Source organism: Sturnus vulgaris, chromosome 2 (genome assembly GCF_052056855.1).
Source record: "Sturnus vulgaris isolate bStuVul1 chromosome 2, bStuVul1.hap1, whole genome shotgun sequence".
In the NCBI taxonomy this organism is placed as follows: Eukaryota; Metazoa; Chordata; class Aves; order Passeriformes; family Sturnidae; genus Sturnus; species Sturnus vulgaris.
This window is the reverse complement of record NC_142244.1, coordinates 59,675,691-59,702,153: the sequence shown is the minus strand read 5'-3', so window position 1 is coordinate 59,702,153 and position 26,463 is coordinate 59,675,691. Positions and strand designations below refer to the sequence as shown.

The window sequence follows — 26,463 nt, the reverse complement described above, 5'->3', positions numbered from 1 at the left end:
TGAAACAAACTTGACAGTGAGCACGTGAATTCCTCAATTTGTCACATTCATTAGGGAAGAAAGAGCTGATCTGAGTGGTTTAAATGACTTGTGGTGATTTGAATAGGTCTGATTTATAATAGGCAAATTTTGTTCATAAACGTAAAATGCTTTCCATAAATGTGAGGATAAACCACTTTTGAACAAAATTCTATTGCACCTTAAATTGCAGGAGAGCATTTATCCAGCTATCTCTCCGACCTTGTAGTGGATTAGAGGGCTGAGTTAATTTTTCTTTTAAAATTGTGCATTATACTGAAATACTTGCTCAGTTACTTTTGCCTTAGATAAAAATGGATTTTAAATGAGAATACACTTTTACCCCTTTCTACCTTAGAAGGCATAAGCAAATGATGACATGAAGCTTGTAATTTTTGACCCTCACATTCAGAGACCATTTCCTGAGCAATTTATCCCATATGTGAACGGAAGGGTGTTCAGAAAAGCTGTATCTGCAAGCCCAAACCTCCTTTTCTCCCCTCCTTCTGCTTCCAGAACATTCAGTATATGCAAATAGAGGCCTCTGTGCTTTTTCACAGTTTAACATGTTTAGCAGGTATTTTCTCAGCTTCTGAAAAATGAAATGTGTCGCAAACTTGCAGGTAACAGGGCTCTGCAGAGCTTAGTTAGGTACTTTCAGGCCTTTCAGAAACAGACATTTTATTGAAATTTGCAGAGAGTGTGTAGCTTTGAAGAGGTAAGTGTGAAATAGTCCTTGTACCAGATTTTCCGAGTAAGCCACGACTTAGGACATTTTATCTGCAGGTGTTGAGCAGAACGTGAGAGCAAACACTCTGACCCAGCAGGGACTAGCTTGTAGGATCAAGGTTTTATAGCACAGACATCTCAAAATCTTTCAACAAAACATTATGAGACAGATGACTATCTCAGAACAACATAAGGAGAGTTATTGCTTTTTATCATGTTCTTCCTTGACTGTTAAAATGCTCACTAGTCTCCAGACAAATTTAAGAAGATAGTCTGTATCTGACACATGACAAAGAAGCAATGAAGGAAATGGTGTTAGGAACTAGCAACCACCCAAGTACCTCCAGAGAGGTACCTGGTTGATATGTGAGGTGGGCACTTGGCTATTGCAAAAGCAGCCCAGCAATCACTGGATCCTAGTGCTGTAAAGACATGCTTGCACAGTTCTTGCACCCAATAAAACTTACAATGTATCAAATATTTGGAGGGCTGGATAAATAAACAAGATGTTGCAAACTATTTTGCCCCCTGAAAGGCAAACAAACAACAAAAAAACCCAATAAAAATTTGTAATTTAAAAACAAAACCAAAAACCACCACCAACAAAACAAACTACCTTTCTGCATGCTGGTTTTCAAGGAGTCACACGCTAGAACTGCTGGAGAACAGGAATAAATTGGTGTCATATCTAGTTCTTCAGCCTGTCATTTCACATCCTAGAGGACAGTTCTTTGTTTCTCTCTGCCATGAATCTAAACCCAAATAAGACTAAAAGAAGATCACTCAGCTCCAAGCAGCTTTGAATCCTCTTGGCTTTCAAATTTATGAATCAAATCCCACAATATACTTGTCACAAAAATGCTATACTATGGAAATGTGTCATTAGTAAGTAGCTTATTTTCTTGCAATGGCCTTTATCCAAAACAAGAGCAGGACATCATGAAACTCCTCTGAATCTAAGATTCATTCATCAAAGTAAAACAGCATCACTAACTAGAAGCAGTTTGGGGATTTCTGTAGCCCACAGCTTCAAGCAGGAACTCTGCTGGGTGTGTTTTTAACTCCTGGCATGAAACTACACCACAGACTGCCAATCAGCTGGACACACAAAGAAGTAGAAAATTCATGCTTGAAAAGGAAGCTTTTAATGCTCTGGAAGCTTCAGCCACCCTTGCATGTCTCATGACATAAGAACACTCCCCAGACCTGCAATTATGAGCTTACAAGCTTGTACTGACATTAGAAAAGATTCTGCTTTCTGATCATTATTTCCTCTGACACGTTGGCAATGGCTGATGATTCTTGGAAATAATGGCAGGTAAGAAGGCACCTAAATCTCCACCTCAAGCAATATCTGGAAGTTTGTCTCTTGTGCCAGGGTAAGAGCTTCTAAAAATAAGAGGGCATGAAGGGCAGCATGATTAAGAAAATGCAACCCCTAGATCTCAGTTTGAACACTAATAGAAATGATCTTTCATTGGAAGTCAGAAATAACATTTAGGCTAAAGCCACTCTTGAAGGAATCTGTTCTTTGTGCTCTGCTCAGAATCAACCACCTTCACTGTTATAAATAGGGCTCATTCTCTTGAAGGCTAAATATGAAAGAAAAACCACAGAAGTTTTATATTGGAGAGGGCACGCTGTAAGGAAGGTCACTTTATAGAAAGCATGAAATGTAATTTGGAGAAGAATGCTAATACAAGCTATATCAGATTGTGAGGAAGCTGAAAACAGCATATGTTCTAATATTGTCTTTTATTGATTTTGCTGCCAACATCCCACTTCAACAATGTTACAGCCGTGCTTCAGGACTCTTAATGGAGGGGGATGGAGAAAATCAATATACAGAGCTTGCTTCTGCTCACATTGAATTCAATGTGAGTTTCATTATTAACTGCAATGAGCAGAGGACAGAGTTCAGACTGTTTCATCACTTTGTGTTTGTTTATTCTTTCCCTTTTTATTTAACTTCCTAAGGGGCAATATGTATTTTTATCCTATGTTTTAGAAAAATCACATTTAAATAGGGCAATCCCCTATCAAACTGTAAGTTTACACGTTAGAAGTGATGCCTTGTTTTATGAAACCTAATGAAAAATTATAGCCTGTATCCTGAATTGGGAAAGTTATAATAAAAGATATAGGATTTGAAATAAATTCTAATAACAAAATCATTTTTTTCTTAAAAATATTTTCATTCCAATATGGAACAAATAATAGCAGTTTAGTTTTCACTGACTTGTAAAATATTACTTTCAATGTACATTGTTTTCTCAATTACGAATAGATGGGATGCACCTGAGCTTCTTTTCGCTATTATTTTAATGCTATTTACACAAAATGAAATATGCTACAAATTATCTCCAAGAATTACAAGCATCATCTTCATTCCAACAACATGCTGTTAATTTTGTTCTACCATGAATGCAAAACATATTTTAACATGCTGTCAAAAGGAGACACTAAGAATGTCAATAAAATAACACTAAAATAAATGTAAATTTAGACTGCTGTCACAAGTGGCTGCTTGGTTTTGTGAAGATGTTAGGTTGCTATAGCGTTTTCCATAGCAACTTTGCATCTTATTACATAAATAATCCCTCAGTGTCCTTAAAGCTTACTAAAAACAGGATTAAATCTATTCTCATATGTAATGATCCTGCATAAAACCTCATCAGTATGAAACACCCAGAAAACTTGATAAATTGTAATCTAGATAATAGTATTTCTGGCAGTGGAAAAGCATCAAAGCACAACAGACTTGTTCCATAGTAAACAGGACATTCTCCTACACCCCATATTAGGAAAATGCCTTTGAAGTGCTTGTTTCCTCCAAAATGTGGAAGTTAGATTAACCCCTTCACTGCTGCATGCACAGGACGAGCAGAGACCTCCACCCTGCAGCCTATGTGTTGTACAAGACCTAGAAGAATTGGCCCAGGGCCTGGGACAGGACTTTACTCCCCAGGGAACTACATTCAGCCCTGATTCATCAAGACTTTTCTGCTAAATTCAGCTGCACAAAAAGTATTATTAGAGGCAAATGGACTTAAAAACAGGGGCATAAAATTAGGCCCTTGCTTACATGCATCCTGAACTTCACCCTATTTTTGTAAAAGCTGTGGGAAAAATGGAATGCATTTTATGGCACAAAATTGGAGCCTGCCTGATGATAACAGCTCTGAACAGGCATGCTGTGAAAGACACTAGAGCAGACTTTTCCCAGCACAGAGGAAGTAATCATCTTGTGCTGCTTTCTAGTGATCACCCCTGATGGTTCCAGGGAGCTGTGCCGATTGTCTGCTGTGCCCAGAGCATTTCCATTCGAAGGGAAGTTACTCTGCTCACAGAGCTCAAAAGGGTTGTTCATCTGTCTTCCCTGGCCAGAGAGGGGACTGTGTCACTACAGTGACCATTCAGAGCCTCACATTTTAAACATGTTCTTTTCCTTGAGAATGCTCCCAAAATCAGGTTGGTGGTGTCTGTTGACAGGGTTTATTTGTTTATCACTGCAGGGCTGCTTATGATACCAGCTGCTTATGGCTTTGAAATGGTACCACTTTATTTAAGGAATAAAAAGCAATGCTAGCTCATTAATTTCTAAAGTAAATGCATTTTGTTATTTTACATTATGTTTATCAATGAGTGTTTAAAATGACAATAAGGAAAATTATGAGTTTGTTAAATACCAATAAAGTCTGATGCCAAAAATCTATGAGATGGAGATTAATGAGAGAAAAATAAATCAGACTTATGTTTGAAACAAAATTTCCCATAAATCCAAAAGTTTAGTCTTACGAGAAAGGAAGGGAGAATTATCTGATCTCTGAGATCAGCAGGAAGAAAAAGAAGAAGATCTGACAGGAGAGCTGTTGTGACACTTGTTCAGTAGGAAACAAAGGAAACCCAAAGCTCAGCTCTACACAGCTAGGACTTGGTGATTTCTATTCAAAGTTTTAACAAGCAATATAAAGCTTTCCTACCAGTTTAATCCACCTATAAACCTATTCCCATTCTACTGTGTATCACTGCATTCACAAAAGCCTTAGAGAAAGCAAAAAGAGGATTGAATTGCAGAGAAAAGATGAATAAGCTTGACACAGATCACTTTGGTGTTGTTTCAGGCTTTCCCTGAAGACTTGCCAGGCTTGCAACTTTCAAGACAGACTTGTAAACAATATCCCAAAGCCTGTTTTACGCTGTGTGGACCAGGGTGGGATTTTCAAATACTGAGTTGCACAAGGACTTATATTCTTCTGTGAGATGAACTGCCCACTATTCAGCCTGTCTCTTACAGCAAGTGACATACCTGATGCAGCAAATAGGACAGATCAGTTCAGAACAAAATTAAAGATCCAACTTCAGTATTTAAGTTTGGCACCCACTTTAGGTATGTTTGAAAATGCTGCCATGGAGGATCTCCTCCCTAACTTGCAAAGCAGCACCAATCTTACATATTCAAACTGGGCTTGCACTATGCAGCTTGCAATTTATTATGTGCACACAGCCTCTGAGATATTATTAAACTACTTCATCAGAGGTAGTACAATGGTGATGAAATGCTCCAAGGGTCAAATGTGTAGCCTATTGCAAGTCTGTTGAGCTGGAGGGAGGCCTATATCAAGAAACTTATTATCCACGTGGACAGACCAGGAAGTGGCTGAATGAAAGGACGAACCATTGTCTCCATTTGATACTGGAGAACTGAGACAATACAAATTCATTGACTAGTCTGGGCAGAGGATATGTAGGAGAGCTGGGATTTGGCCTAGAGCTCTGGGATCCCAGTCAAACACCATAGTCACACAACTATCTTTCCTGCACTCCTCTCCAAGCACAGTGCATTTCATTCTTTCCCTCAGCACCAGCTCCAGTCTCTCACTGAAATTGGAGTTGCTAGAATTAATGGCATGCTGTTGCTGTGTACTGCAAGAGCAAAAGATTAATCCACCTTCCCTTACAGTAAAATAACAGGTGCCTTGTAGGCATAAGCCAAACTTCAAAACACATCTTTACTAATTCTTGAAATCACTTTTGAGGCTTTTACATGTGGTTCCTTACTCCCTGTGCCAGCAGGTGGGAGAGGAAGCCTCCATAAATCCTGATCATTCTGAAGATTTTGTATATCCTTGAGACTCCAGCACTGAATCTCTTTTGTCTCCCTTGAGCTAATGCCCCAGTAGCTGCATCTTGACTTTCAAACATATTAACTGAGTTGCCAATCATCATTATTATTTTTTTCTTAGCAATCTTCCAGCTTAACTTCAGCAATCCTCTTGTCTCTTTCAAACTACAAAGTCCAAATGGCAGAAAAATCACTGTATAAAGGCTGAATTTTGCAGGGGCGGGGGGGAAAGAAGAAGTAAAAGATGGTCCCACGAATGAGATTCACTCAGTCTCAGGTCAGCCTTTTTCCAGCTTTTCCTGGAATGCAAATTACTTTTAGTCTGTGAAACTGGGAGGATTTCCTATAAACCAGACACATGTGTCAGTTGAACCAACTTACTGGATACCCTAGGGATTTCTTCAGGCTATCCTTCCAGCAATTTGAGATGATCTCCAACATAACAAAAAAGTAGTGAAGCTTTCTTTCCTTTTCCTTGAAGATTCAGCTTGCAGAATGGAGTACTGACAGGGTACTGACTGAGCCTGGGGAGAATGACCTGCAAAACACCTGGATTAGCAGCAGACAGTGGCCCAGGCCTGCAATGTCAACTAGGGAGTGGAAGACAGGTTTAGGAGATTGGAGATGCCAGCTCTCATTCCAGCTCTGCCACTGAGTCACTGATAGCAATAAACCAAGTTCATTAATAGCTAGCAGAAACACAATTTGCAGATGAAATAACCAAGGACTTGTCAGTTCCCCATGCTCTGCTAGTGAGGAGGTGAGCAAGAAGCCTGGAGAGAGCATGGCTGGGACAGGCGACCCAAATTAGCCAGAGGGGTATTCCATATCATATCCATCCCATATCATTCCTTTATTCCATACCACAGAGCAGTGGGGATGCTCAGTATATAAAATGGGGGGAGTTGGCCAGGAGGGGTAAATTAATGCTGAGGGACAAGGTGGGCATTAGTCAGAGGGTGGTAAGCAATTGTGCATCACTTTTTTCTCTAGGATTTTATTGGCATTTCTCTCTCCTTTTCATCATCATTACTACTACTATTACTACTACTACTACTATTATTACCATTATCATCATAATTATATTTTGTTCAATTATTAATCTGTCCTTAATGTCAACTCACAACTTGCTACATTTTTTCTGATTCTCCTCCCCACTGCACTGGGCTAGGGGAGTGAGCAAGCAGCTGAGTCATACTTAGTTGCCAGCTAGGTCAAACCACATCACTCTGAAACCACATGTCCAGCAACTCTGGACAAGCACCCAAGCACTGAAGTACTTCTTCACAATCTCAGGGCTTAGATGTATTGCAGTATATTTTCAAATGCTGGGGCTGGAATCCATCCTCTTTTTCTCAGGGTGATTAATAGGCTTATCTTCAGATATCCTAGAGGAAAGTTTTCATTCCAACTATCTAGCTGTGAGAAGATGTGATGCACTCAGTGTGTTTTCTTCCAGAAAAGAAGAAATTATGCTGGGAGACTCCTGAAACTACACTTTACTGAGACAGAATGAGGTCTTAGAACTCATTCTAAATTGTTGAATTAATTAAGCCTTCTTGTACTAGCAGTGACTTAACCAGGTGAACCACTGAAAAAAAGACTTGACACAGGTGTTGAAGCCTGAGGGAATCTCTATCACTTATTTTAGCTTTGGGGTTGTAACTTCCCAGCAGTCTTGCTCACACTGTCAAAAAGGGCAGGCTGAAAAATAACGTCCTCAAGAAAACTGTTGGAATGGCAGAACACACAGTCCAGAGCTCTGGAACCATGCAAATCAATTCATCATGTCTCACTTCTTCAGCTACTTTTGGATTGAGACTTTTAAAACTTTATGTGTGTGCGCTGTCCTTGAATTGAGGAGGCACAATATTTCCATGTTATTCAAGTCTTGCTCTTCCCAAGGCTAAGTACTTAGAAAAAAAATTAAGAAAAGGGGTTAAAAATAAAGAAAGTGACAATGTTTTCTTACTGTGCAAGATGGTTTCTTTGTGAAAAAAAACTCTTTAAAAGACATTCTTCATACAACAGAGGTTACTGTGAATACAAATAGCCACTCGAGTGAGATAAAGTGGTGGTTCTGAAATGATGCAATTAGAAAGAGATGAAAAAAAAGAAAAAGAGGAGGCAGCTAACACAAATAGTAATTTTAAAAAATGCCAGAAGAAGGAAAGAAGAATCACATTTCTGTACATGAGAGTAATAATAAAAAAAAGTCCTTTTTCAGTTTATTTTCATTTACCAATGTTTTATACCCAATAGCTCTTTAGATATAATTCCAAGTTTCCTTTATTCTGTCATTGACAGAAGAACCAAATGCACTTGCTTTAAGTGAGAGTGTAGTGTTGAAAGAAGAAAGCCATAACATTAATTTGAGAAGTGGATGACTTTGTATGCAGCAGGATGGATCAACTCCACTGAGTTTAAGATGATGAATGGTACAACAAACAATGATGGACACGTACTCAAGTGGATTCATATTGCTAAATTTTGATTTAGAATGCAACACAGTATTGGGTTTTCTCAAGTGCCCACATTGTAACAATACAAATAACCTGAAATTGTTTGGGATAGAACGCTGTAAAAATCTCAGATATCAAAACTTCTGACAGTAATGTCTTTTTTCATGCATGAAAACCAAACATGCTTTCCTATCTGTGGTGTTACAAAATGAATGACCAACACAGCTCTGCCCTAAGCATGCATATGTTAAACCTGGCTGAATTGGTAAGTATTACACTTCAAAATATTCCTGCTCCTCTTCTGGCATGCAGGCTATATGTATCTCTGGCTCTACCTTCCTGTGGTTAGTTCTAATGACTTCTCCATGAGAGTGGACACAGTCAATGTAAAATGATTAGATAGTCATAAAAATTGCTGATTTCTAGCAGGTCCTGAGACCTACTGTCTCAGCTTCAAACACTCTGCTAATGGCATCTAGAAAATACAAATCCACAAAATTAGCCTAGCAAAAATTAAGGCTGCCCTTTATGGATTTTATTGTTGCATTTTTCTTCCAGGAAAAATATTAAATCTCCCCTCAAGAGAGATGTCACAGTAAAAATTTCTTCGATAGAATGACACTCCTTCCTTTGGTCTTTACTTCTGGGGACCTTCAGCCTCACACAGTATCTTGTCACAGAAGAAGCCAGAGTTCTTGTCTCTGTAAGTTTGAATTCACACATTTCAACTGGCAAACAAGACTTGAAAGCATTGAATGGATGAAATTCTTTCCTTTCTTACTGTGGTGCCTATATGAAAAGGACTAGATCAGGATTACCCTAGTGGAGACTGATATTATTTCAATATTATTCCTTCCTTCTTTATTTTTCTGAAAGTTCACTGCTGCCTGGCAGTTTCTAGTCATGCCTTTGCTTCAGCTACTGAAGATTTCATTTTTTATATGAGTGTCTAAACAAGCAAACCCTTGTTAGCAACTCACAAATTATTAGCCAATACCAAGAAGTAGAGCAAAGCACACATCCAGATCATGTTACCAGTTAGTAACTCTGGCAGCTCCTGAGCCACCTCTTGGTGTCCATCCTGAATAGCAGAGTATTTGCAGAAGGCTGAAAAAGCTGTTTTTCTTATTCACATTACATGCACCCTTATTCTTGGACTCATGACAGCCAACTAATCAGTGTCTAATTCATGCAGAATGCAGTACCATAGTGTGAAATAGAAAGCCAGTATGCAACCAAAAAAGCCCCACAGAAATGCTATTTCTTATATTGAGATTATTATGTCTTTGTTGCAAAGAAAGGTACAGCTTAGAGAACACTGACTAAAGCATAACTTGAACTGGTCTCATAATAGAACATTGTTTCTACCATGGAATGAAATGCTGTCATGCAAACCTGCAGAGAGTGCAACAAGGCAACATAATGCTTCCAGCCAAGGGCAGAACTGGAGAATTCTGATCATTATAGAACATAGCCAGTGACAGACATCTCCTAGAGACAGCTTGCATCATTCAAGTAACTAATTTATGAGGGTTTAAAATAAGACACTGTCTTATATAATCAAGTATTAACATGTCACTTCTCATATGTAAGTTTTTGTTTGCTTTTAATAAAACAACACTTGCATATATTTACCTGAATCATCTACTCTCAGCTTTTTACTGGGATTGTCACCACTGTCATCATCGGACATTTCCATCTCCTCTTCCCGGCGGATTCCCATGAGCTGTTCACTGTGAGCATTTCGGAGCTCCTAAAATCCAAAATTACCTTTTGTCAGTATTAACACCCATAAAGTCAATATGCATTATTTAGTATCTGTTTTTAATACTGATCTGATTTTAATTATACATCATTTATCATTATAATCATATTTATTTGAGTAGGAATATTTATAAAAATAGAAGCAAGGGGAATTCTTTTTCTGAAAGAACTGAGTTTATCAAAAGTAACACTCAAGAGAAAACAAGAGAAAAAGTGACTTTCCCCCATGAGTGATCTTTAGGTCTACTAAACAGGAGAATGTTTTAACAGCAGGGAAAATACTTAAAACTGGTGTATAAAGCAGACTGATAAAGAGATTGTCAGCCTGCTTAAGGGATAGCTAATTCTTGCTTCCCTCTGCCACTTGGGGTACAATTCACTTGGCCAAATGTGGGTGTCTCCAGCACACAAAGTTGTATTAACTAAAAGGCACCCTGAAAGTGCCTTGCTCTCTCTGCTGATTGCAAAGGGAGCTGAGAGCAGACAATGCATCTGAAGATCTGTGTATTTGTAAGTGCCTAATGCTGGTCAAAGGAACCTCACCCTCCGTCCCTACGCCCAGATTGCCTTGGATTTAAAAGACCCAGTCCCACAACGCTGGCCTGAACATCTTTGCATCTTGATCCAACATGAGTGGCAGGAGGACAGCTCGGTGTCCGGGTGACGGCTCAAGGGCAGGCAGGCAGCCCCTGCACATGTCACCGGGAAAAGGATCGGCAGGCACCGGGCTTTGTAGGAGTCTAGACAGTCTTTGTCCTGGGGAGAAAAGCTGGCGCGGGCGCAGCGGCTGCCTTTTTAATGGCAGCACTGAGAAGATTGAGAGGACTCTATTTTGTCCTAATAATCCTGTCAGGTGTAACATGGGGATGCTGCACTGTGATTAGTGTAGGCTTTGTCCACCCGCAGACAGTTAATTTTTCTGCCAACAAAGAGCTTAATTCCCAAAGAGGTGGTTTGAAATCTTTGAAACAAGGGAGAGTCGTGTGGAAGGAGGAGACAGCATTGAGGAGTCCGACAACAGCTCTGTGCAATTAACAATAATCTGTCAGAGAGGGGCTGCGTGAAAAAAAGGGAAGGCGTTTCTCTTGCGCTGTATCCTTGGTTCATCAGCAGATCTCAAATATTCTGAAAAATGTATGTGTACTCATTAATCCCAGCAAAGGCAAGGAACCTAATTAATGGGTGTTTTACAGGGGAATAATTTCAAATTAAAAAAACCAAAAGTTATTAAAAGGCTAAATTGACAGCCACTCTCTAATGGAATCAGAAGTGTCACTAGAAGAAATTGGCAGGCCATTTCTGAATTCCTTATTGGAAAAGGCCACCCTCACATTTTCCTGGGGAAGAATGCTGCATACATGAGCAGACATCCGCTTGCATTTACTCCCTCATTAGTGGACAAATGTCCTTGATGCATCAGTGTCTACATTATCAGCAAAGTCAGTAATTTTCTACAGAGAATGTCTATGTTTATGAGGCTTTTCTTTGCCTTGGGTTTCTAGTAAAGCTTTTCTAAATTCAGCAAAAAACTGGAAGGTGATCAAGTAATAATTAAACAAATCAGCAGATAATACCATGGTTAGAAGATACAATTTAAATCAAATATACCATTTGGTTTATTTGCATCACATTTCATATCTGAAAAACAGGCTTTTCCAAAATATATTGGCTTAGCTACATGTTTACATCATTTTGAATTGTTTTAGTTGTCCTCCTCTCAGAAAAACAAAAGGCAGTAATTTTTGAAAAAAGAGTAAAGAATTGACATTTCTAGAAAGTCTGACTCTTACACATTTCAGTTTATTAAATATTTAGAAACCAGCAAATGAATGACATACCACATCCCTTTACAGAAAGTTAGTTTAAGAAGGGATGATCTTAATATAATTAAAATAATCTACTCACAAATTATATTTTCATATTTCTCTAAAAGATAAGGCAAAGATCAATCCCCAACTTCCCAACTTTCGATTGAACAAAGGCAATATCCACTATGTATATGAAATATTTGTGAGCAAAATGCAAAATACAGTTTGTACCAATAAATTATGCTAACATTTTATTTTAAGTGTCCCATTATTGAAGTAATTTTGTATTCACCATAATAGCACTGATAATAAAGTATTCATTTGGTATTCATGTGGATGTTACATTTAGTGCCATTGGTATTCAACTGTAATTTAGCATTAGTTAATGGACACTTAAAATGTTATCCAAATGATTTATATCACAGCACTTCAGTGTTTCTCAAACTAAGTGTACAACACTTATTTTACAAGTGTACTACAAAATAATTAAATAAGTGCACCTTACCTTCTAAAGTTTTTATTCTGAGACAGAGAAAAATCATTTAGAGGACTGTGATAGTAACAATCAACACACTGTACCACATGACGGTAAACCAAGTGTATGTCAATTGCTCATATTAAAATTTAAAAAAAAAGGAAGAAGAAAGAAAGAAAACAAAGACAGCGGTACTTACTTTTTAAAATACAGGCTCATAGCGTATATACTGAATTAAAATCGAAAGCTGGATGACCAAAGCACAGGATGAGGTCTAGCACTTCCTTTGCTGCCACTCACAGCAAGGGGAGTTAGAATCCCATTTCCCCTGCTCATGCTTATGACAGTCACACATGCATGGTCTCACACTGCTTACTCTGTGTGGTTGTATGATTACATTTATACTGGTTTCTTTGCAAGCATAATACTTAGACTCAATACAAGCAATGTATCTACTTTTTTAAAGATAAACATAGAACAAATGGGAAGGAATAGGCCACAGTTACAGACTTAATATTCTTAAGTCATTACTTAGGAAATAATTTTTTTATTTTGTTTTCACTCAAAGTCATCTTATAATAACCATAAGATGGCACAGAGAAGAAAAAAATCTTTGTCACAGAATTCTTTTAAAAACAGATCACGATGACTCCTAAATTCCTATTTGAAAATATTGTTCCTAATTTCACTACTTCAGTTCATTATTTTAGATAGTAAACATAATCTTCTAATGATTTCTCAAATTTTGCATGAAAAATAAAAACACATTGCTCCCTGTCTTCATGTTATTTAATGACTATTACCATAATGAGAGCAATGGGAGCAATTCATACTGCAGACGAGAGTGTAAACGGCCAGTTGATTAACAGCTAAAATGGCAGCTGTAAATATTGCCAAATACACTATGTCCAGCTACAATCACACTCGTTCTGTGTCAATCCAGCTGTGAGATGATGGATAGAAAGTAAAAATAAAATCACCAACCTCAGAATGCTTTCGCCAAATGTCTATGTTCTTTCGCTGGGCTTTCGAGAAATGGTCCCAAGCTTTTTGTCTGGTAGAAGCGTTGAAAACGGCGACAATCTGCTCAACTTTGGTGAACAAGGAAGTCAAACAAGACAAGCAATTTATGTTGTGATCACTATAGAGAAGCAAAGCAAAGACACTAGGAGTCTATGGATGATGTCATTACTGAAACAACATCATCAATATCCATCCAATGACGTGTCTTTTGTACTTACATTGCATCAATGTTGGAGATGTCTCCCTTCAAGTCTGTCTCCATAACTTTAGTCTACACAACTCTTAACTATGCACCAAGAACCAAGCATGCAGCTGCTTCCCCGTGATGTCTGCTACCACTCCCTGTGCTGGCACACTCCTTTGCATGTGTGGCAATAGGTGTGTGACCACAGGAGTGACCCTCGAGACATCCACCTGGCACGTACGTGTTCCCCCGCGGCAGCGGCGCACAGACGAGCGGAAGGCAGGCAGGCAGGCTCTGCTTTGAAGGGTCACTATGTGACAGTGGGAACCTGCCAGCAGGTGGGAAGGGCTAAACCATGCACCAACTCTGCACTCTGTGGCTGCAGCTGCTGCTTCTCCTCTATTCAATGTCAAAGGGCTCACCTGTGGTAGATCAGTGCTGTCTCCATGGCCTCTGTGTGGTTACTTACATGAACAGACACCTTTTTCTTTCACTTATGATGAAGAACAGATGTGAAATGGGCTTCCCTCATTCAACTCTAATGAATTTGTTCTGAAGCCAAACATCAATATTTATATCAGTTATCTAGGATAATTAAGATCCTCAAGTTCTTAGCTATTTGTTCATCTCAGTTGAGAATGCTTTTCTCTCAACACTCTTTTATTTCTCTTCAGTTAAAAGCAAAATTGTCCTTCCACAATGGTGACCTGCCTAAAAATAATTTGGCCAAGATGTAAGTTGCCTTGATCCCAGCACAATTAACTGAAGAAAACACTAATAAATCCAGATTTTCTGCAAATGACCTCAGCTGTGCTCCTGAATGAGCAGCTGTGCCAACCTGGGAAGTCGAACTGAAAAATGCTTCAGCTCTTTGACAAGGTTCTTTGCTATCTATCTCTTTAGATTCCTGGGTGGAAACAATGTCCTTTCTTTACCAAGTTGCAGCTTGCAGTGCTTCTTGCTCCTCTCACTGAAAAGTGGTGGCAGGAGTGCTATTAAAACCCTCTGCCCTGGTCCCTTATCTTGCTGATCTAGAGCTTCTCTCATTCTTTGCTTAAGTCAGAGATGTAGAGAATCTTATTATACATAACAACTCATCCTTCCTAAAATGGGGAGCTCACCTACTAAAGAAGTATTTTTCATGTCTAGAATGGAAAGTTAAATCTCTCTTATTTGAGCACATTTCTTCTGTTCTCTGGGGTTTTTTTACCACTTTCGAAGACTGCTTTCAAGTTCCAGAAGATTACAACATTTTGAACAGAAGTTTTTCTTTCAGGGGTGATTAATTACCTTCTAAAGTAATAAAAAATAATTGTAGTTCATTTTCTTTTAAAACGAATATGTATAGGTAGTTTACAATAAAGAAAGTGCCTCAGACCTACTGTGATGATCTTACCCATTTGTAATCCATTAAACTTTCAGAAGTAGATGTGATAATTTCAGCACATTAGAACTTGCTTAGACTGAAGAGTGGATGTATCAAGGAAGTAATGCTGTGTATATTTTTTCAATTAATTTGAAAACAATGAAAATGGTAAGGCACTCTATTATTATGTGTATAGAAATTCAGGCTTGAATTTAGTTACTGTTGTTCTGTTGATGACCCAGGTGCTCAGAAAATTTTGGTTAATCAACAATCTGTTTCCAGTTTGCAAGTGGAAATTCAAGCAGAAAAGATTCACAAAGATATGAGCAAGAGCTGGTTTGCCATTTTCCACTATTAAGTATTAATAAGATCAACTGAATTTTGAAAAACATTTGAACTTTAAAGTGTTTAATTTCCATTATGTGAACAGGTGCTAAGATTAATCAAAAGTCATTATCTGATAATTTCAGAAACTTTCCTCAATAGAAACACAAGCGAGGAAGATACCATAGCTTCTTCTTATATAACTGCAGTACAGAAAGTTAATATTAAAAGGATCTTCTTCACTTACCTAACCTTTTGGAATTAAAAAAGTGACAAGAGGTACGATAGTATAACATGCTAAAAATCAAGGCATTTAAAGAAACTTTACAAAACAGGCAGCAAGGGATAATAAAAAGGAAAATGCAGAGGAGAATACTAAACTAGTATGTATCAAGGACCAACATACCATTCAAAGAAAGTGTAAGTGTACGTACAGCAATATTCACAGCAATCTAGGAGGCTATGAAGCTTTGTGAATTCCAACATAAAAGGTCTCCAAAAACTACATTAGAGCTAAACAGCAGCCAAGGCCATGGTTTGACTGTACAGGGAAGTGCCTTTGCATCTTTTTGTACTGCACCAAAATCCTGCATTCATGTGCTATGAGATGGCAATTCAATGTAAACCTGCTCTGCCACATCTGTTCTCGTTGCACCAAGACTCATTTGTTTTCTCATAGATAGCCTGGAAGCCTAAAGTTGGCATAATGCTTGTGGTCTGGGAAATTGGAAGACAAGACAGATGTACCCACTCCTGATCAGGATCAAAGTTGTATGGGTAAGTGATCCAGCAGCACACAGCCCATAGGGATGGTAGATCCATCCCTAAGGAGAAGCCATGAAAGGGTTATATTAGCTGAGAAACTCCCCAGTTAACTCATTTTTTGTCTGTGTCTGGGTAACACTTGGCCAAAGAGAGGCCCGAGATTTTGGGCAGATATCTACATCATCCGAGTCTCACTGGTGACCATGGTTTTCAGATTATTTTCTGATCTCCAGGAAGGAATTTCCAAAACTATATAACAAGTCATATCTATCTCTCTAAGGCACCTTGAACTCCAGTCAACTGTAGTGTCAACTGTGACTGGTAAGTAGAATTATTAAGTAACATGAAATATTCATTGTCAAACATCTGTTAGTGAGTTCTATGCTATATCAAATTTTCATTGACCATATGCAGAGCTGTTTCCTTACTAAATTAGGATTTAAAAATCCACATTGTTCTGGAAGGGTCCATAACATGTCATGTTTTTCCCATCAATATAACTTACAAGATGTAAGTAATTGCATCTCTCCTAATGACTTATTCTGTGGCTGCTAATTTACGCAGCATGTTTTGGACAAAGGATTATTATCTAATTGTTTTTCTGCTGTGTTATAAATAACTAGAAAGACTCAAACAACTAAGCCTGGAGTGATATGCAAGTGCAATACATTTTATTAGAGGTGCCAACTGATAGTAAGTATATTAATAGAAACTTTAAGCCTCGGTTTCTGCTGCCATAAAGAATACTACCTGGAAAAAGTATTGCTACCAAGTATAAATGTAAAAACAAGAAAAACTAAGAAAATCAGCAAAAATCCCTTAAATAATGCCTGCAGAAGTTGCATAGAAGATTGTATTAAATGGAAAACTAGAACATCTCCAGGGCAAGAAAATATTTGATACAGGATATTTGAAAATTGTACTACTAAAGAAAAACAAAAATCAATGAGAACCAAAGTGCAGCCTCATCTACAGATTAAGAGGTAGAGAGAACACTTTTACCCTGCATTACATTTATCAGGCAGTCTATTTAAAATATATGATTGAGTGAAGGCTGAAATTTATCTCTGTGTTCAGGAGTTAAGAAGTACTCAATTTTTCCTTTGCTTATTACATTGTAAGCTGCCAAAAATATTATTTTATACTATATAATATATAGTATTTAAAATAGAAAAAGAAACAAAATAGAAACAAAAAAATGTGTTAGAATAAAAACAAAAGTCTTGGCTGACAGATAAAATAATCAGATTTCTTATAGAATTTTACTCCAAATTCCACCAATTAAGGACACAGGATGAAAAGGGCTTTGCAATAAATTACTGCACGTGTCAGAGTAGAATATACAACAATTTAGCGCAAAAAAATTCTGTAAGAGTGTGACAGTTGACATGAAGGGTAAAAGAAAAATTCCACCCATAAAATTATAGTGCAAAGGAAACTGTTACAGTAAATGTATAACACACTTTTCAAATATAGAGTCGCAGCACAGGGAGGATATAGAGTTGGCGTGGTTTGGGTCAGAAGCCCTGTTGCTGAATTCTGACTAAGCTGCAGTCTGCCAATCGATTTGGCTCCAAGCCCAGCAAACCAAGGAGTTACAGTAGTCAAGGCTAGATGCTGTAGTGAATGAATTAGAGTCTCCAGGTCAGTTTTGGATAGGGAAGAGAATATTTTTGGCAACAGTCCTGAAAGGCATTTGGTAATGAAGTGAACAGAACTTAGCATTAGTCCAAGGCTGAAATTGTGCATAGGTAAATGACATGTGATATTAGTAAGAGAAATGGTAGACAGATTGCAGAGTAATGAAACGGGTATTATTTTAATTAATTTGAGCCAAGCACTCATTCTTTTGGTTATGGTACTGTTTACTTTCAAAAAAGAATTTGCCTTTCTCACTTTTAGAGCTGAAAACCTGCAGCCTCTCCGTGTTACTCAATTCACAGACGGAGAAACAGATGTGATTGCCTTTGACTAGCAGAGGAAAACATCAGAGTTGGAAATATCACCCTAGGGAAAACTGCAGATAATGCAAGAGATGGATCCTTAAAGTAAAGCATACCACAGCAGGATACATAAGCAAAGGCCATTATAGATTTGTATAATGAAGATACAGGTTTTGACAGATATATCTTCAAAATACAAAGTACAAAATACCTCATCTGCCCCAGATAAATGCCATAGCTGTTTCACTTTGTTCTTGATTTTGTTGGAGTTTTGTGTTTGGCTGTGTTTTTTAAAAAAAAAATTTTATAATCCACAGTTATCTGCAACTCCATCAGAGAAATTTGGTCGGCATGCTGCCCAGATGCTTGTAGGTTCCTTAAGACATGATGTTAAGACATAGCATGATGAAGGAGAAAACCACAGGATTTCACTATTATATCCCCAAATTCCACCCTTTTGGACAGACCGAGAGAATGGTGCCTGCAGTGATTTATCTCCCAAATCATTCTGCTGTGTGGGCGGTCAGCTTGCAAGGATGCCATTCCTCAAACTGTCCTTCTACCAATAATTACATCTGTACTAGCAATCAAAACCAGCCAGGGACCATTCTTGTTTCCTGAAACCAATGGGCACAACATGCTGTGTCCCTGCAGCAACGGCGCTTCTCTCCTCCCAAAAAGATGCTTTTCTGGGAGACTACTTGGCCTGCATCAAACTCTAACCTGAACCACATTTTGTGGGAAAACACTAGCTGACCCAGAGCAACAACTTTTTATCTGCTGAACAGTATGGGCCAGCCTGCCCTAGCTCAGCTTAATTAATTAATTAATTAATTAAATCCTGCAGACATAGTGAGGAGGGTCATCCTTTACCAGCAGTCTCACCTTTTCTGCTCTCATCCTGGGACAGAGGTCTCAGCAGTGCAGAGAGCAATTACAAGACTTACCAGAGAAGAAGGATGTTTTCCTCTTCTATCTACGCTGTCTCACCTACCTGAATACATGAAAAAATGTCCTCTCTCTAAATTATTTCCACATTTCCCTTTGATTAGGCCTACAGCATTTGAGACCAGCAGGTTTTGTGTCTGGGTTCACGTTTGGTCCCTCTTCCTGTTCCATCTGACTCAGAATGGTCCTAGTCAATCTGCTCGTGTGGCTTACTAAGAGACTGAGTGAATGTCAGTGGTCTACATCTGGGTGATGCAGGAAGAAATACTTCTTTCTAATACTAATAAGGAGATCCTTCCACATAGACAAAAGAAAAAAAAAGTGCTTATACCACAACACTCACAAAACCCAGTGGGGAACAGTGAAAGAAGGAGCATTATGGGGACACTAAAAGTGCCCAATTTACAGGATTCAAAATGAAACCTGTGCAGTAACTTGTCTAAGGTATGTATATCAACAATTGATAGTTCTAGAAATAGAACGCTCCTTGTTAAACTTTGAAATAAAATAAAAATTTAATTAAAGAGAGACCAGTTTGCCCTGCAAGGTATTGCTAGAAGATCTGTCTAAAATTCAAGCTTTGAAAATCTTTCAGGTTGTGAAACCGTGGTTTAATTTACAACAGAGAAACTGACAGCTTGGTGTAACCGCAAGAGCTGGCGCTGTGCCATGTGATAAATCACTCGGACTCAACAAGACCACTTCACCTTCATGTCATTTCTCTACAAACAGGAGCCTGACATCAGACCAGCACAACACAGCAGGGCAACTCCAAATGTACAGTACCTGCTCTTTCAATGCCACCATCTTACATTACTGAATGGACTTTATGGACCTTGTGTTGACAACCAGAAAAAAAACCTAGAAAAAGCTCAGCTGCCCCCCCACCAACTCAAAGAAAAATGAAGTGAATGCTGCTTTCCTCACCAGCTTGACAAGATTATAAACCATCCCCAAAGTACTGCAGTTAATTACCTGTTCTTTCTTTTATTTATTGTTTGGCACACCTTTCTTTTCAGCTCTCAGATTTAAAAATAGCAAAAGTGGGAACTGCCATTTTTTGGTAAATCTGTCCAAAAAGAGAACTCCCAGGGAACTCTGCAATGTAGAAACATCATAAATGGGACTAAGTCATTGCAGGTCTCATTAAGTCAAGTAATAATTATGCAGGAATCTGTTCCTAGGAGATCAGGAGGGCTGTATTTGTTTGGGGCATAATATGGTTTCTTTTGCTGAAGAAAAAGGATAAAGATGTGGATAAGGAGGTTTCAACAGCCATAGCCTCTTCTGGCGATCAAAACAAAAAATTTTCTCACACACTTTAGATGTGAAATTTTCTTCTCCATTTGTTGCCGTACCTTATGTTCCCTTGCCTGCCATGACTTCATCCTTCTGTATTTTTGTTCCTACTGTGTGTGTCCATCTTTCTCTCCCACATAGTCTATCCCTTTCCAAAACTCTCTCCTTGCCCCATAACATCTCTGTCATCATCACAAACTACACCATTTGTGACAAATCCAGTGATTTGACATGAAGCATGACTAGTGCACATTGAAGGGAGCGAGTATTTCAATCACACATAGTTGCATAGGATTATTCATATTTATAAGGTTTAGTCAATCATTTATAAGCAGTCTGAACAGCTTTAGATGTGCAGACCACATAGTATGCAGAGCCAACTCATCCTTTTGGGTGAAACCTCCATCTTTCCTTCCTTGCCTAATGCCTCTTCCCTCGTCCTTTATTTCCATAGAACATTTACAGCTCAGTTCTGTGACACATCAGGCCCTTACCCCTGTCTCTACTTAGCAAGGCAAGTCAAAACCAAGCACATATTTCCACGTGATTAAAGTACATGCTTCTTTGACTTGAACTTTGTGTCATCATCTAGCAAGTGGCATGAATTGTCAAAATAGACTGAAATGTCTTGGAAGGTGTGCTTTCATTTTTCTGAAAAATAACATGCATATTTAATGGACTACATTAAAAAAAACAAAAAACCTCTTAAAAATAACAGAAGAGCTTCTGTTGAAATTCTGGCTATGTTTAAATCGATACCAAGACTCATATTGACTTTAGGTGGAGTGAAAGCTAAAGACAATGGGAAGAATGCAAAAATTCAAAGGAAATGAGTCAGAAGAATAAGCTATGAGAAACACTACAAACAGCAATCACAAAGGGTTATACTGCCAAAAGAAAGGGAGGAACTACAAGAATGCAAGGTAAAATAAAAATGGAGCCTTTCATCTCTATTCTCTGACACTGCCACAGCATTCTGTACAGAAATGCTTTTGTGAACATGTGTATATGACACAGAAAATCTCACAGAAAGACAACTGAAAAAAGAATGAAGAGATCCAGCTGAGCTTTACTGGACAAATTATGAGTATAGAAACAAACCAAGAGCACACTGACTAAATGAGCTAACAAAAGGAACTGGATGGATTATAGATGTTATTTTTCACTTATTTTTTCTGTCTTTTTTAGAAATGCATCAAGGTAGAAAGTAATAGTGGCAACTAATGACATGCATGATTAATGTTTTTATTTGTATTATAGTGGCATTCTGTGACACCAACTGAGAACTGGGCTGCACTGTAAAAACACATTATATGACTCAATCTCTTTCACAAAGAGCTTAATGATGACCTAAAAATTGCACATAAAGTAAGCTCATATTTTTGAATTAGTCAGTGGCAAAGGAAAGAAAGACTGTAAGACTGGACAATTAAAGAACAGGAAAATCCTTTTAAAAGTTGTTATTAATGTGGAGCAATTCAAAGAATACTCTGGAAAGCATGGTTGTATATAAAAAGTCTGACTGCTAAGAGAATTTTAACCAGCATGCTTTCAATACCTGAAACGAAACTGGCTTTATTTTTAGTGCTATGAGAATACCAAAAAGTGGAAGGATTTTTGGGAGGAAGTACTGAAATATGGAATTTAAAGCAAATCAGATGAAACAGTGATTTTAGCAATCACCATTATACCAATGTAAATTCTATCTTTTCTAAAGCAAGAGAGCAACTTCTGAAGTGAACCTGTAAAGACAAAAACAAAACTGATGCCAATCACTTTTTTGGAAGAGAGCTCAAAAAGGATTTTTAACATTTTTCTTACTCTTTTAGTATTAAAAAAATGCAGATTCTATCTGTGAAGGCATTTATAGTGTTAGAATTGATTAGATCATATCCAGGGAGATCAGAGAATGAAAATGAAGAAACCTGAAAATGAAGACAGGAGGAGAATTTCATTTAGTCTACTGAGAATGCTTTTCCCTTCACAATTGTTTAACTATTATTTTTTTTTTTTTTGACAGGGGTTTAACTCATATCAGATACCTATCAGCTATTTGAAAAAAAACTAATATACCACTGGAGTCCTTTAGTAGAAAGGAAAGGAAAACTCAAGGTGACAATTGTGAGATTCCCAAAAAGGGGCACATGATACACAGTCTCCTCCCAATCTCCCAAACCTTTGATTCTTCCTAAATGGACAGGCCTACTGAATCAACTCAAAGCTGAATCTAGCTTCACTTCCTGTTTCACAAATAAGGGCCAAAGATGCTTAGCAACAGGCAAAGCAGTAGACTGCATAATCTCATAATCCATAGTATCATAGAATGGCTTGGCTTGGAATGGACCTTAAGGATCATTGAGTTCCAATCCCCTGCTATGGGCAGGGACACCTTCCACTAGATCAGGTTGCTCAAAGCTCCAACCTGGCCTTGAACACTTCCAGGGATGGAGCATTCACAGCTTCTCTGGGCAGCCTGTGCCAGTGTCTCACCACTCTCATGGTACATTTCTTCCTGATATCTAATCTAAACCAGACCCCATTCTGTTCAAAGCCATTCCCCCTTGTTCATGTTCATGCTGGGCATCAGGAAGAATTTTTTTACTGGAAGGGTGGTTAGCCATTGGAACAGGCTGCCCAGGGCAGTGGTGAAGGCACCATCCCTGGAAGTGTTTAAGAAATGACTGGACATGGCACTTAGTTGGCAAGGTGGTATTCATCCAAAGGCTGGACTCAAATGATCTTGGAGGCCTTTATCAATCTTATTGATTCTATGATTCTATGTCAAATAATCTGGCCGGGGGGCTACACGCTAAAAATCTCCCTCCCACTGCTCCCCCACAGGCACACAAGAGACTGATTCATAGACTCTGATGGGGACCTGGTTTCAGAGTCCACTAAGTCCATTAATTCATTAGTAAAATGGACAAAAATGACCAAATGATGGAGTGTCGTAATCTGCTCAGTAACCAGCCATGGGGAATTTATCCTCATTACACTGTGTGTGTAACCTATGAACTTGTATACTGGGACATTTTCACCACCTTGTGAGTCTTACTCTTTAGATATCAAATTAATTTTTGAGTGTGTAATTTTTATTCACTTGTAGGTACTTTTGTCAGTGTTGTCAAGGCAGACTGCATTAAATAGTCTGAAAACTCAGTAAGAGGTAGGTAAAGTTTACAGTGCATGGAGAAGAGAGTCAGAGGAGGTAATTGCAGCTTTGGTGTAGTCTAAAAAGACACCAACAGCCCAACAGGGATATCTCTAGGGCCTCCATTTTCCTTAAACATGAGGATCAACACCTGTAAACCTCAGGCTAAAAAGGTGGTTTGGGAGGAAACGAAACAGAGATGAACAGAAAGTCAGGGGGCAGTGTCACATGTATCTAAGCTGTGGTGATGCCTGGAAGTAAAGTAAATGTCAAACGACAAAGACATACCTATCCAAAATCCTTGAAAACAATCCATACTTTAAGCTCAAACTCAAATCTAGAAAAATCAAATAATTTAATAAAAAATAAGGAAATGGACATTTTTTTCTCTTTAGCCCTTAAATAAGTGAAGAAGCACTATACCAAGGCTAAGAGTCCCTGTAGCACTTAAATCAGGTGCTGTAAATTTGTAGTGTGACTGCAGTAATACACTTTATTTCACAGATTATCCTGGCACAAGTACCTTGATCAGGTAATTAATTCATGTGCTGAACAATTGACCCAAATTTTTAGGGGTAATCTGCTCAGTAATCTCCTAAATACCTCCAGGCACAAATTTGTAGCAGGGATTTCAACGCCTTTTCTTCTTTAGTAGTTGGGCCATAAGATGAAATGTTCTGGTCACAGTAATCCTCATTAATAAGAAAGTATTTTGTACTGAGACCCACTAAGACAGTGTGTGTGTGTGTGTTTCAGGTGAGTGCATTTGAAGCCAATTCTATTTCTTTTTCACTCCCCATAACATTCATTGCTGGCATTTTTATCCAACTCCAAGTTCTTCCCTTATGCTACAACCGTCTGTATCAATGCTGTACACAGTAAGTGGGATTAATCTGCTCTCAATAAGGCAGGCAAAAAGTGGGACATCTGGTTCAGACCTAGACCCCCTGTGAATCTTCTATGGGCAGCAGAGAAAAAACGGCTCATCCAAGGGATGATTCATCTCATTGGAAGAGCACCATGAGGTCAGTTTGATGACTCATTCCATGGAGATTCTTATTTTCCTCTTCTGACTGCAAAGAAAGCCCAGAATGGTCAGCTCCAAGTTGACATCTGACCTAGCTCATGAGAGAGGACTGCCACATGATATTTTTAAAACACAGTATTGTTTATGTCAAATGGCCACACAGCTGCAGCATTACACTAGTCTTTTGGATCCTTATTGCAGAAGAGCAGAAGTGAGTTTTTGTCACTCTGCAGAATTTAATAGGCCACACACACCTATTTTGGACATCTTGTATTCTCAAATTCTTCTTCATAAAGCAACTGATATATTGTAACCAATTATGCAGGACTGTGGAACAACAATGGAAAAATATGAATAAAAACATTCCTCAGATCCATTCAAATCCAGCTCAATTCAAATTTCCTTGAAAAAGGGAAACTCATTTCAGAATCTCCATGCTTAACAATCTTAGGCATATACATGTGCAAAGGAAAAACATCATCCATCTGTTCGCAGCAAGTTTGCAAGGAATTTTAATAAGACATATTAATGCTAATAATGGCCAATGTTTATGATGTTTATAAAATAAACAATGGGGAACATCTGGAAAGCTTGTAAAACTTGTTCTTATAAAATTCACAGTGTAACACCTTTCCCTGAGGCTGCTTTTGGCTGACCTTATCCTCCTAGGCCAGATCTGTCAGAAACTTTCTTCTTCCAGGCACTGCTGTTACTGTGGCACTAGGAAACTCACATTTTGAAGCCAGAGCTATTTCTGTTTTTGTAAGTTCAGCATTCAGCACATTACAAGAACAAAACAGATAGCCAAAACTGCAAATTTCCACCTGAAACTACAGGGATCTCTATTTCCAAGTGACAGATGTTCTACAACAGTTGGTGACAAATGGGCTAATTTAGACTGATTTAACTAAAGTTCAGCCTGCTGACAATGGGGGACTTTTTTTAATGCAGCTGAAGAAGGCATTTCTGAATGCTAGAGCTGGCTGTCGCACACAAAACTGGAGAGGCCCTGGTGTGAACTGAACAGCACGCCATGCGTGGTGCCTGCATCTCTGTGCCTCACACTGCCTTTTAGATGCTGAGAGGGAAGACAATATTGCCTAGCAAACTACCACGGGAATTAGCTGGTCTTTTAAATTTACTCTCTGAACATATGTCCGCAGAAATCAAGTGTCTTTGGCCCAGAATCTTAGTTTCTAACTTCTGGCATCTAAACTCTTATATTAGGATATATGCCCAACGGTGAATTGGTCTTCTGACATGCTGAGCCCTCCATCACTTATGCAGAAATCTTTAGTGGCTGCTCTCCTAGGTCAGACAAGTCCATCCAAGCTTATGCCTTCAACGCTGACTTTTAAAGGATGTCCACTGAGGGACCAGAAATAAATTGCACAAAAGACTTCAGGACTTTTTTTTTCTTAAATATAAAGATTAAGGGTATGATTCAGAAATTACAATGTAACAACTTCACTGTTCTCTATCTGGTAAATTACCTTGGGTCTTGTTCTCAACTGGCACATGAGAGCTGGCTCCAGGCTTCACCTTTCTGATTATTATATGCCCCTTCCTTGAGGAGCCATGAATAGACATGTTAAAAACCACCAACAAATAAATCAGTTTTCTTTCTCTTTTCTTCCTTGCCTTTTCTTTTTTTTTCCTCATATTTTTCTCCTCTCCTCTCCTCTCCTCTCCTCTCCTCTCCTCTCCTCTCCTCTCCTCTCCTCTCCTCTCCTCTCCTCTCCTCTCCTCTCCTCTCCTCTCCTCTCCTCTCCTCTCCTCTCCTCTCCTCTCCTCTCCTCTCCTCTCCTCTCCTCTCCTCTCCTCTCCTCTCCTCTCCTCTCCTCTCCTCTCCTCTCCTCTCCTCTCCTCTCCTCTCCTCTCCTCTCCTCTCCTCTCCTCTCCTCTCCTCTCCTGCCTTTGAAGAAAATTACTTTATGAGGGAACCTCATTAGAGTAAGTTCATTGATTGTATTTCTGTACTAAGGAAATAGCTGCCAGCACTAGATATTTAAGACAGTTTATCTGCCCAATTAATACTGGCATTGTATCAGC

The 26,463-nt window shown here is 38.6% G+C and overlaps 1 protein-coding gene across 4 annotated transcripts in view; it reads right to left on the bottom strand.

Moving 5' to 3' along the window:
* Positions 1 to 26,463, bottom strand: part of ENOX1 (ecto-NOX disulfide-thiol exchanger 1) — a 353,807-nt gene that overhangs the window by 53,181 nt on the left and 274,163 nt on the right. For all 4 annotated transcript variants that reach the window (XM_088159695.1, XM_088159696.1, XM_088159694.1 and 1 more), the window contains 2 exons: positions 13,366 to 13,472; positions 9,970 to 10,087 (listed from right to left, as the gene is read on the bottom strand). In XM_088159695.1, coding sequence (XP_088015821.1) covers positions 9,970 to 10,087; positions 13,366 to 13,472 — 225 coding nt within the window. The remainder of the gene's footprint in view (positions 1 to 9,969; positions 10,088 to 13,365; positions 13,473 to 26,463) is intronic.